The sequence below is a fragment of the Ananas comosus genome, linkage group 1, assembly GCF_001540865.1.
Source record: "Ananas comosus cultivar F153 linkage group 1, ASM154086v1, whole genome shotgun sequence".
NCBI lineage: Eukaryota > Viridiplantae > Streptophyta > Magnoliopsida > Poales > Bromeliaceae > Ananas > Ananas comosus.
Window position 1 is genome coordinate 22,740,894 of NC_033621.1, and position 13,380 is coordinate 22,754,273.

The 13,380-nt window shown below is 34.8% G+C and overlaps 1 protein-coding gene across 1 annotated transcript; it reads right to left on the reverse strand.

Moving 5' to 3' along the window:
- On the reverse strand, positions 814-11,587 carry LOC109715658 (something about silencing protein 10). The gene is made up of 18 exons (XM_020240777.1): positions 11,359-11,587; positions 10,067-10,237; positions 9,927-9,968; positions 9,753-9,799; positions 8,441-8,552; positions 7,680-7,828; positions 7,042-7,197; positions 6,684-6,802; positions 6,305-6,389; positions 5,275-5,457; positions 4,650-4,790; positions 3,375-3,461; positions 2,862-3,004; positions 2,645-2,750; positions 1,794-2,074; positions 1,383-1,446; positions 1,226-1,294; positions 814-1,137 (listed from the first exon to the last, which is right to left on the reverse strand). Exons 2-18 carry the CDS (start codon positions 10,185-10,187, stop codon positions 1,006-1,008), a joined length of 2,037 nt encoding a protein of 678 aa, XP_020096366.1. The 5' UTR covers positions 10,188-10,237; positions 11,359-11,587; the 3' UTR covers positions 814-1,005.

Here is a 13,380-nt window from a genome sequence, read left to right on the forward strand (position 1 = left end):
GGCGGTTAGATCTACTCTTTTGACCATTTTCATCCGTTAGATCATACTATTCAACCAACCAGCCACTCAACCCTAGGGGATCACTATTAAACTAATCGAGGACCACTATCATCCTAACCGCACATCCCTTTCATCCAATAATCAAAAACTTACGAGTATAAAAGATTTTATACTCATAAGTTACGAATCCGATTGTCATCAGCATGTTCATCAAATTCTCCAGACGATCCCACCTAAAAATTGAGTGGCAATCTATTGAAGAGGATACCGAAATATTAGCGCACGACAAACTAGCCGTGAAAGTATAGACGATGAGATAACATAAATGCGATACTCATTTAATCCTAATGTAGAGCTGAATGTGTGCAAAGGGAATCAAGTTTGATCAGTATTCCTGAAAACATAATAAACCATGGAGGTCACAAAGGAAGAGGAAAAGTTGAGATGACCTAAATTGCCGGCTAAATCTCATCTAGTTAACAAATGGTTTCAACATCTCAGGTGTTATTCTACATCTGCATAGGCTCATAATTGGTTCATCCGATTCTTTTACTGGTGATTGTTTTAAGTTTTTACCAATATTTAAGCCAGGATCAAGGTTAGGTGCAGCATCTATGTTACACAAGCCACGTGACACCAATTGTCATGGTTTAAACATGTGGGAGTGATGTTTCTGATATTAAGAATGATAAATCAGAACGTAGATGATATTAAGAATGGTTTGTGCTAAAATAAGCACTGAATTGGTACCAATAAACTTGCTATACATGCCGAAGAAACAACACTTGTGATCTGTGCCATCGAGACCAAGAGTAGACAGCTGAGAACACCAATAATGCCACTTCGAATCTCAAGAGTTGGGAGTTATATCATCAAAATAACTGAAAACCTCAAAATCAAATCATATTCAATACAAAAGCATGGCCCGAGAGTGCGATGGACATATGAATCTCATCGCACCACGTTGTAAATTACATTGCAATATTACAACGACAAACGACGCAATCAACTTTTGAATCTAATGCTACGACTGACGCCCGTGTTGATTCCAGACAATTCGCCACCGTATGGACCCGAAGGCTTCCTGATATCGCGTACTTGTCCTTTCCGACGGATAACTGCCTTCTGGTGCTTGATCTGAAAAATGACAAAGATAAATCAAGTATGAAACTCAGGAATCTGCTACCGAATATAGTTCCATATAATACGCCCGAGAAACACTAACCTTGTACTTCTTCCGCGGATTTTTCACGAGCTTCTTCCTTGGACGAGTTAATCCACGATTTTTCTCCATCTGCAAACGACTCATAATATTTCCAGAGAAACAAAAAATGGACAACAATTCGTTATTATTGGGCTTTTCTGCAAAGAATAGGACCCACCTGATATGTGATATGCCTTTTACCATCAGCTTCATCTTGCACCGATGATGGGATGACGGGCGTTCTGTCGTATAACACATTGCACCAAATAAGAAGTGTCATAAATATCAAATCTCATAATCTCACAGGACTTCGACTAGAATATAAGACGGTTTGCAGATGATCCCTGAGATATATTGTGATTTGGGTTAACCTGCTAATAACATCCTACTTTTATGAAATGTTAACACTTTACCCCTCAAGAAAGGTCAAAAAGTGCTAGCATTTTGTTAATCTAGGGAAAAATCAGTTAAGCCTTATTATTGAGGAGGATAAAAAGGAAACCACAAATATTGAGGAGGATAAAAAGGAAACCACAAATACCCAGGGAAGTAATCTACAGTTTAGCCTCAACTTTTTAATGAAACGTACTTTGCATATAATTGTTTTTTGGCTGCAAGTTTTTCGATCCGCTGTCTCTTGACCTCCTTGTAGAATTCATCTTCCGACTCTGCTGTCTTATCTTCTTTTACTTCAGCACCAATGTCCCCGTGCTTTCTCTTAAGCTTTCCATCTTCATATGCCACATCCTCATCATCAACATCATCATCAAAAGACTTCGTACCTGTTCTTGCAAGGACACGTAGCTCGTGTTTCCTCCTCCTTTCACCAATGTCGTCTCGCTTGGGTAAGTCATCATCGCCAGAAGCAAACTTAAAGAAACACCAAACAGATGGAAAAGAAAATGTGAGTTTCAGTGACAACAATTATGAGTTGCAACAAGTGATTACAAACAAGAACCAACTTGCACATAATTCAAAATCAAAGAAAGAAAACGGAGACATATTATCTGCCAAAGCAGGATAGATTCACATAGTCTTCAATCAAGTAGGGTCCACTTGAATCATATATTAGTTTGCTATCATGAAGTGGTAGGCTACTCTTAATATATACAACTACATCGTTTTTAATCAACTTATTGACAGATTGATGATATTTTGAATGTAAGCATATAAAAAATTATAAATCAACTACACTTGTCATAGACAGCCCAATTGATCAGCAGACCTACCAGATCTACCAATCAATTTCTTCCCATTTTTGTATTTAATCTTCAAAAGGAGTTAAAGAGGATCTACTAGTCATACGGAAGCACAAGGGAAGCCCATACCTCAGTGCCACGTGCCTATAGACAAGCAGCACAATATGGTATGGGCCATACCAGTCGGCACTTTAATCGTTGGTAAGCCCAGGCGTACATGTTAAGTTGAAGCTTACCATACCTTAGGTTTGCTTATTTTAGTTGCGATCAGTTGAGAGACTTTAATTGGTTGCCCCATTCTGATCTGCTTCACCTCATCATCAAAATCATCTAGCGTCTCAAGACTTCTGCAAGAAAATGAATAACATCTTATTAGAACACATTAAATTTGAGTACACGATACATTGCATTCAGAGAGGAAAAAAAAAAAAAATTCAAACATAAGCAAAGAAAATCACCTATTAACTGGCTTTAGAGAGTGCTTAACTGCCTTGTCTAGATTTGTCTTCAGATTATTGTACAGGCCCTTCTGCTTCAATTTTGCTTCCAGATTAGCTCTTAATTTCAACATCTCCAAGCTCTGCAAGCTCATTTGAATGTCCTGTTACACCAGAAACTGGTCAGCATTGATTACATTGCACTACAATAATATAAAGGTGAAAACATACATAATTTACCTGAACAATGGGCCACCTTGAATCAGCTATCCAACTTTTCAAAAATTGTAATTTTACTATCCAACCTTTCAATTTATTTGATTTGAGTCAGTCAACGATACTTTACTTTAAAATTTAAAACCGTTAATTGACTCAAATCAAACAAATTGAAAGGTTGGATAATGAAATCAAAATTTTGAAAGGCTGAGCAGCCAATTCAAAATGGTCCATTGTTCAAGTAAGTTCTGTACGTTTTTATCTAATATAAATAATTCAAGTTTAAGCTTTCTTGCAACTTTATGGAGTATGCACAACCTTGGGCTTCTCATCGGCACTTCTTCTATGATTACCCTTGGATAAATCATCCTTTGAGGAGTCTTGCTTTTTGGATTCCCCTGTCACCTGTAGTGTCACTCATAAGATTTGGCAAATAATGATGTGGGCTTTTTACATACATACCCCTGCAAAATCATCTTACTTACATATCTAGTAGAATAAATCTAAATTTCATATATATCCTCAAGAAGGAACTTATGACAACTTTAGTTCGGAAGTCATCCAACTCACAGAGGAAGTTGGCCTTGTATTAGAACGAGTTTCTTTAAGGAGGGCCAAATTTGTGAGTATAAGTGTATATATGTTGGGAAAAAAAAAAGGTTTTCGGAAGGCACTATGAAAATTTAAATTTATCAGGATACAGGGCGTGTTTGTTTCAAAGTCAGAATCGAAATCGGAATCGGAATCGAAAAAAGCTAGAATCGGAATCGGAATGACTCATTACCTAATTTTGTTTGGTTCATCACCTGAATCGGAATCGGAATAAATCATTCCCATTGTCGGTGTTTGTTTCAGATAAATATAAAAAACGTAATCAGATTAATATATTAACTCTATCTTTATAATATATTAATTTAAATTTAAATTAAAAATTAAATATTAAAGTTTTACATCAAAATTTTGAAATGATGTCAAAATTTTAAATCTATTTTTTTAAAAACATTAAACTTTGAAGAGAGTGGATAATTCAAAATATAAAACTAAATTTCGATTTATTCAAATTCAAACTTAAAATTACAATTTAATTTTAATTTGAATCCATAAATTTAATTTAAGTTTTAAATAAAATTTGAATAAAACTTTATATAAATTAAAATTTAATTTAAATTCAAATTCATTAGTTAGATTCGAAATACTTGATTAAATTTTAATTTTTAATTCAAGTTCAAATTAAAATTTAAATTTTAAAATTAAATTTCTAAATTTAAACTCATATTTTAATTAAAAAAGTTGAAAAAATAAATTTAATCCGAAGAAATATCCATTCCGTCCGGATTCAACTTTCAATCCTGCCTCTTAGGCCGGATTGAAAAATGGGGTGATTGGGAAATCCCCATTCCACTTGGGAGTCGGAATCAGAATGGAACTCCCGCATACCAAACACCTACAACAAACGGATTAATCCATTCCGATTCCAATTCTAGGGTGAAAAAGAAGCGAACCAAACACGCCCACATAGGCAAATAGATGACTTTGCAGTTCTATATTTGAAAGGTACAACAAGCGATTAACAAGAAACTGGAGGCCAATTACCAGTTTTGCTTCAGCTATTCCATCTGGTTTAGTATCGAACAGGGACTTGTCTCCAACACTCACATTACTGAATCCATTCACTGTACCATTATTGACAATGTTCTTCACTTTTGATGGAATACTAGCATCGATTTGCTTCATCTGTTAAGAAAGTTAGTATTAAAAATTTGATGAAGCATGAATCTACATGACCTGCATGGATTCTAAATGAAGACTAGAAAAGCATGACCATTTATTTAAGGAGTTTTTGTATATATACACCCCTGCCAATTTGCAGAATCAAGCAGAAAAATACTTATATGTGTGACCTTGAAAGTTCCATCCCTGTGCTTGTAGGGTAGATATGCAATAAATTGTTTCTGCATAATAAGCCTGACAAGGCCACATTCATGAATAAGCAGGGTTTTTCAGTGGTAAGCGCGTAAATACCAATTTGGAAGGAGATTCTGCAAATTCACATGCCTTTAGGGATACATGAGAAAAATAAAACCAAAAGAAACTTCATTTATTTCAAAATATTGACAAAAGGTTGAATAAAAAATAATAATGAGTGGAGGAGTTGAGAAATATTTGAAGATACAATAGGAAAGAGGATGTGTGGGGGAGGGGGAGAAAAAAAAGATACCTTCTCTAGCATGTTCTTCATCTCAACCAGACGGGCAATTACTGGATGATCTCGTACAGGGTGTCCCTCGGTTTTGAGAAGAAGATAAAAGCTAATTGCTTGACAGTATGCCAACAGCAAGATTTGTTTAACCTCCAAATAGCGCTTCCTACTTTTGTCTAAGTCATCTCTTTCTTCCCCTTTCTGTAGACATCATTGTTAGAACACATTACATTGAAACTACCACTAACTGGTAAGAAAAATGAAGAAATAAAAAATCACTGCAAGAGAAGAAAGCCTCTTCTGGATTGCCTCCATGTAAAACAGAAAAATAAAAGTTCACAAGGACAAAATACAGCTGCATCTAGGCAATAGAGTAGTGCTCACCGTTAGTGCATGAAATTGAAAATATAAGGCTAAACTAGCTTCTGAATACCCGAAATGCTGAGTAAGCTTCTGTGCAACCAGCAGTTGAACAGTATGACTCAGCCAAGCAGCGAAACAATCAGATTGTATCAAACATTAATCCCTAGATCAAAACTCAAGGGAAAGCTGTCAAAAATTACCTCACTTATTAATTTTAACACATACAGCTGATATCTTCATATGTCAATATCAGGAGTTCAGGACAATTCATGATTACTTCTTAATATGCCATCAATAGCATATTCTATTTCAGAGGCTTCATAGCTCGCGTATACAGTATTATCTATTATCATGTTAGCAATGTAAACTTCCACATTCAAATCATTTGTCAGGGTGAATGACCATCAGAGACACGCAGATTAACACTGAAATAGTCAGTTATAACATATGAACTGGTGAAATCAAGAGCTAACATTGGTTCTTGCCCACAAGATATCTGGCATCTTTCTCAAAAAATTTAAATAAAATAAAATAAAGCAAAAGAAAAACATCCAGCAACTTCTTATCATCAAGTGTCAAACTTAACATTGAATACTAAATGTCAGCCAATAGAGCATCAATTGGCAACATCCCTTTATTGAAATTCTTGGAAACACAACCACTTGAATAATGTAGTTAAACTTACCTTGCACAAAAAAGCTTTAACTTCTTTGAGCTGCTCGGATGCCTCATTTAATTCAGACAGCAAGCCAAGAAGTTCTGGAGCAGAACTGCAAAAGAAGGAAAAAAGGGATAAACTGCCAATAACGGACCTCTTCTATCATGGAAGTATGACATAATATACCATCAGATCATGACGGGAGGAAGAGAGGCTTAAACCACTTTAACACTGCTTTTTACGATGAAAAAGTTCCCCAGGTCAAGCATGGATATTTATCAATCATCTTTTGAAGAAGCTACCCAAGGTGAGAATATATGATTCTTCTTTTATAGAAGCAAGTTGAATGTTACAGATTGATTACTTCCCTGACCAGAAAATAGAATGAAAAGGAAGACAATTATACCTGGATACAACATCCATTTGCTCCTCTTTTGACAAGGTACTGAGATCTTTCTTTACCTCCTCAACACTTTCCAAAGCACCCAACTCAAATACACCTTTTGACTTACGCTTTTTCACGTCCTAAAAAAAAATAAAAGCAAACCATCCTAGTTTAACAAAATTTGATCATCATCAACCCAATCTAATACTAAAGATCCACGCAGGCATCTGTCCTTTAGTTGGAACAATTTCAGATCTATAATAGTTCTCCTTCATTAAAAGCATGTTTTTGGATCGCTTCTTTAACCCTCATAAAGATGCCTCGGCAAAAAAATCATATTTTTCGAACCTTGCTAGCATGAAAAGGGAATTTCCATCACCTGGGTTGTTTTATCTTCTGCGTCAGTGTCACTTTCGTCCTGCTCAGGATCTTCTAAGCCAAAATCTTCCATTGAAAGAGATTTTGCCTTCTCCCTCTGGATCCTTAATACTTCGGCTTCCTCCTCCTTGGGAAGATCTTCATCACTTGATTGAATCTTTTGAAAATAAATAAATGAGTTAATATCTTGTAATAAAACTAGTTGCATTGAGAAAAAGGGTGAAAATCATAAAAGCCCACTGAGTTTTCCCTGCACTCAATTTCAGCTGACAACTTTAATTTGGTGTGAGAAAACCAGCAATTATTTCCGATTTTAATTTGAACCACAAAGGTTGACTTGCTAAAAGAAAATAATTATCTACCGCTGAGACTTTTCGCACCAAATTAAACCCTGTCGGCATAATTTAGTTGTTTGCAAATCGAACTTGGTAAAGATCATTAGTGGGTTTCTTTGAACTGAATCAAGATTTATTTACTATGGGAAACAAGTAAATGGGTTTTGGCACCAAATTAGTTATGGGTTGAATTGTAATTAGAAGAAAATTAATTTGGTTTCTTTATTGGACTCAAAAAAAATACTAACGCAAGGTTTCTTGAGAATGTAGATGGAAAAGTGGCTCAAAGAGAGCAAGTCCTTACCTCATAGTCAACATTATCACCATCATAATAGCTTCTTTTGCTTCTACCCCATGAAGCCTTTCTTTCTCCTTCCTCCTCTTCTTCTTGATCATCCATTTCATCATCACCTCCACCAAACTTTTGCTTCAAATACTTTGCCTGTCTTACAACTAAATGTATGTGTTCAGGTCATGTATGCATAATTTCTTAATATTGATGAAAAGAACTAAGAGCTTAGGGACTGGATACCAATTCTAACAGATTTCAAAAATAAATCCATTAAAACAACTAAGTGAAAAAACAGCAGGATTGTTAGATGTCGAGATATCAACATATACTATTAAGAGGAAGAATGGGAAAGGGGTGGGAAATCTCAGCAAATCAGCAAAGCAGCTTTCAAGAAGGAACCCTCACAAAAAGGAACCTTACAGGATGGAGCTAAATCAGCTATTGGTATGAAGTAATATCAAAAATATCCTTTTAAGAAACAAATACAATTTTAATTTCATTAAATTCATGTCCATTTAACCCTATATATGGCACAAATTCAAAATGTTAAAAGAGCCTATCGTCTTGATTCATCCCTTTTAAAATATCGAGAACTAAATTTATGCAATTTAGAAATATTGCCTTCAATCTAGGGTTTAAATAGGTGTCAGTCTTGAAGACATTTATCATAAAATTTTGAAGAACATTAACAAATGTTGCGAATAATATAATGACATAAAAGACGATGACAATAACAGCAGCAACAACTCTTGATTCACAATCATTTAGCTTACTTTTTGCAGCAAGGCCTTTAGGATGTGTATCACTGTCAATTCTATCACCATCCTCATCAGTATCATCACCATCATCACTTCTTTTATCATCAGTGTCATCATCATCAGAACCCTAGTGAAGGATCAAATGCTAGAAGTAAAAAAGCATGATTCATCAAAATAGACAATCAAAACAGAGATTATATGTCCAAAATAAAATTGTTCTCAGCACCATAATGTTTGCACATACAACAAATCAATAATTAGTTTTCTGGGTTTTGTCATGAAAATGGTTTTAAAAAAAAAATCAAACTCGTAAAATTTCGTGTCAATGATATGGCTAGATTACTAAGGGAATTTCTAAAACTTATAAGGGGAAAAGGAAGAATTAGAGTTGAACTGCAACTAACAGATCTAGAACTTTCCAGGGCTTCTACTTATGGCTAGATTACTTACAGAAGTTCTAAATCTTTGAAAATGGGGGAAAAGCGAAGAAACAGATTTAAACTCAACTAACAACCCTAGAACTTCCCATATGAATTTCTTTTTCAGAATAAATGTCTAGTTTTTCATCAATAAAGGGAAAATTAGGGCTCCTACCTTAGGCTGAGCACAGAATAAGGTAGGTTTTACTCCCTTTTAGAAAGAGATCTATCAGATTCCACAATAGTTTTACACCGAATAGACCTGATTTAGAGGCTGGAACTCTACCTCACAAAATAGAAGCTTACCCACACTTCAATCTAATGAGAAACTTTACATGAAAGACCAGTTAATATATAAGAAGATTAGCCAGATCACTAAAGATTTTTATTTGATCTTGATTTGTATATATCACAACAATTATTCAAGTTTGACCAAACTAAAAACTCCAAGAGAGATTATGAGAATTAAACCCAAACACATTATAGGCAATTCTACATGTAATGATTCATAGATGCAATCCCGCATTGGGTATTGTTAAGGAAAAAATGTTTTTAAGTTCCTTCTATAAGTAGAATAAACAGTAAAACAAGGGCCGGATAGTAACATGAAGATAATCTGGATGCTGCTCCCGAAAATATTCTTATCAAAATATACAATAACCAATCGCTTATAATAAAGCACTTAAACTCCAACAATACTTCACCAAAAATATATCACGACTGGTTAATATTAATCAAGTCACTTCAATACAGAAACATTCATCACCAGCTAGTTTGTGCCCAGAGATCAAAAAAGCAATAGCAGCATTTCACGCCATTTCGCTTGACCCAACAAAACCTACAGATCTCCTAGATTTCCACGTAGTTTTTAACTAATCAAATGAAAGATACAAAGACTACCAACTAACCTCGAAACCAAGAACAGGCTCCTCCAAATCCTCATCCTCTGACATGCCTGCGACATCATTTACACCACAATATATAATCAGAGAAGACGAATGAAACAAAGAAATGAGCACCAAGAGATATCCCATAACAAGCCTTTCTCATAGAAACGAGGTAATAAACTCATTATGACCAACCATCATTGACATCAAGAGGAACCACATCCCGCTGCTTATGAACTGCGAATCAAGTTTGGAAGAAAGCATTAATAATTAAACCTTAATTATAAAGGAAAATATATAATGGTTTACATATTCTTCAAGGGCAGAAAACTTACAGGCATCTATTTCATCATCAGTGTCTTCTTCCCTAAAAGTTTCTTCCTCTCTCTCATTGGTTTTGGATTTAATAGAGCTTCTCGCAACATTTTTCCTCTGCCTCTTTGACCCTCTTCCCATATTTCACAGTGCTCTCGGAGCGCAATCAGAATCAGTTTGATTGTAGCTCTCTGCTTGAGTGTAAGAAACAAAGAAACCGATCAAAATCAAGTACAGCAACCAAACAAGATAGTTGCTACGAGAGAAAGAAAGAAAGGGAAAGGGAGACAACAAAAAGAGGATTTTGAATCAGTACGCATCACTGGATCAATCTATGTGTGTGTGTGTGTGTGTGTATATATATATAGAGAGAGAGAGAGAGAGAGAGAGAGAGAGAGAGAGAGAGCTACTATGCTATCGGACGCATAGAGGATTTGATACTTCCGACTTTTTGACCCTTGATCAAGAATTGTACGATTGAGATGATTGCGGTCCACCTTAGGGTTGAATAGTATCCTTAGGGTTGAGTGGTTCCCACAGGGTAATAGTATTAATCCAAAAGTTAGAAATGATCCAAGGGGTTGATAAAAATGTCAAAAAATCGAAAGCACCAGATGCTCTATACTTCCGATAGCATAGTAACTCTACTCTATATATATATACATATATATATAATTATATATATATAGAACTAGGCCATAGTTAGTTAATTCGGATTCGGCAAAATTTTGGTTCGGGTATAATTCGGATAAAATTCGTCTTCTAATTTTTAATTTCGTTGAAAAATACGGCTAAATAACGGATTCGCCAATTATTCAGATACGTGAATTATACGGATATTATACATTCACAAATTAAAAATTCGGAATAAAAAATTCGGCTATTAAATTAAATATTTTTCTCTCAAGATTTATACTATTAGCATAAATACTCATAATTCTTAAGAATATAAGAATAAAGAGCTACAAAATTAAGCTAATTAAGTACAAAAAATAGCAATGCATATGCTTGTGACTTTCAAACCGTACTCACAATCTGCTAGGCATATCAACCTTTTGAGGTCTTAAAACCTTATTTGCTGACTATTCTTTTTTAAGAATATCTATGGCATCTTAGAATATTCATGTATGCTGTAGAGATATTAAAGATAAAAAAGAAGTAATGAATCATAATAAATGCATGTTTACAATGATGCTACATGTTGTAGTCATGGTCTTGTTACTCAAAACCATAGAGTTAGCAATTAAGAGAAGATGAAATAAAGGAAAGAGAGAGAGAAACTAGAGCATAAAAATTCTTGTAAAAGAACCACCCGACGCGGAAGCGGAAGCGGAAGCGGAGGAGGCGACGAGGAGGGTTCTGATTTCTGAAGAGTGAAGAACCCGATCTTCGATGTGGCCCCGCGGGGGCTTCCGATGGCGTTCGGCGAGCGGCCGGAAGGGAAGGGATGGGGGCTGGGGTCGGTGGCAGCGGGGAAGGGATGGCAGGGGTGAGAAGTTAGGGCAAAACCTTTTTGATCGAGTGATTTTTTTTTTTTTTTTTTTTTTTTTTTGAGGTGGGCGAGCGTTTTTTTTTGTTTTCTTTTGGGCGAGGCGAACCGCGAAATATTGAGCGAGCGGCGAGCGCCATTTTTTTTGTGTGAATAATTTGGGGTTCCGAATTATTGACGAATAATTATTTTGATTAAAAAAATAATCAATTATTTTTTTAATTGATGAATAATTATTTTTTTTTGTTAAATTTGGTTTAGATTTTAAAAATTCATTCGCGAAGCTTCATGAATCCGATCTATTAATACGATGGCTATATATGGAACCGCACTGCCCCATTCGAATGCTCTACTATTTTTTCTTTTTTTTTTTTGTACTTTAGAAAATAAGACGGGATGATCGCCGCTCTAAGGCCAATATGGTGAGGCAAATTTGCTTAGTTTTGGATTCGTCTTCAACTGTTTTGCTTCAATTTTGTAAAGTTTTTCAAGATCGGATTGGAGAATTTAGATAGGATGATGGTTGTAACATACAAAAAAATCGTTTTAGACAAGCTGCGAGTGACTTTTTTTTACGAATAATTCGACGATTCGGAATGATTAAGGAATAATTATTTTTACCAAAAAATCACATTATTAAAAAAAAAATTGGAAAAAAAAATTCGGATAGGACTGTTTTATTTGTTTTTTAAAAAATTCGCCTAAAAAGTAAACAAATTAATCTACACAAGAGATGGTAACATATCGTTTCATATCGTTTCAATTAATATTTTTAAAAAATTAAACATCTAAAAAGTAAAAAAAAAAAATTGAAAATTATGTTTTGCATAAAAATTATGTTTTACATAAAAATTATGTTTTGCATAATTTTTGTGAAATCTGATTTCTAAACATTTCAAATGGTATAGATCATGTTCAACAGTGTCAATCATCGATTTTGAAGCTCCATCATCGAAAAACAAACGGGTGACAACGGAGCTCGTTTGCTATCGATAGTATTCTGGCTCAACTCTCTCTCTCTCTATATATATATACTATGATATCAGAAGCATAGTGAATCTGATGCTTCCGATTTTTTTGCTATTGGATAAAAAATTATACGGTTGGGATGATTGCGGTCCTTCCAGGGTTGAGTAGTACATAGTATCAATCCAAATGTTATAAATGATGAAAAGGGTTGGTTTAAGGGCCAAAAAATCGAAAGCACCGGATCCTCCATGCTTCCGATATTTTTATTTGAATTTTTGGAAAAAAATTTAGTTTACAGTGTTTTATTCATTTTTTCAAAAATTCAAATTCGTGAATAATTAACGAATTATTTGTGAATTAACTAATATAGCTTATTACGTCATTAACGGGTGAAATTCTATAGTCAAATTCGGGTTCGGATTTTGGAAATCCGCCGCGAATCCGACTCGTTCTTGTAAAGGTTTATTCGAGAAGCTTCATGAATCCGACCCATTAATACGAGGGCTATATATAAATTGCACGCTCCACCATTTTTCCCTCTTTGTAGTTTAGGGAAACAACCATTTTTCCCTACAAAAATCGAAAATGTTACCCGAAAGCCCCTCCAAGACCAATTAGATATGTTACCCGAAGGCCCCTCTAAGGCCAATTAGAGTTTTTCACAATGGGATTGGAGAATTTGGATAGGATGATAATTGTAACGTGCATAAAAATCGTTTTAGGCAAGCTGCAAGTGCTATTGATTGATGAGATGTGTGATTAGAATGATGGTGGTCCCTATTTAAAATGATAGTGACTTTCTAAGGTTGAGTGGATAGTTGGTTAAATAATATGATATGACAGATGAAAATGATTAATGGAATAAATTTAAGGGTC

Bases quoted from the DNA above. Each gene is read 5' to 3' on its own strand.
- LOC109715658 (XM_020240777.1), bottom strand. From the start codon at position 10,187: ATGGGAAGAGGGTCAAAGAGGCAGAGGAAAAATGTTGCGAGAAGCTCT. The intron at 3,462-4,649 runs GTAATTGGCCTC...GTGACACTACAG, and splicing joins GAATAGCTGAAGCAAAACTG to GTGACAGGGGAATCCAAAAA. The intron at 2,751-2,861 runs GTGATTTTCTTT...ATTTTCTTGCAG, and splicing joins TCTCTAAAGCCAGTTAATAG to AAGTCTTGAGACGCTAGATG.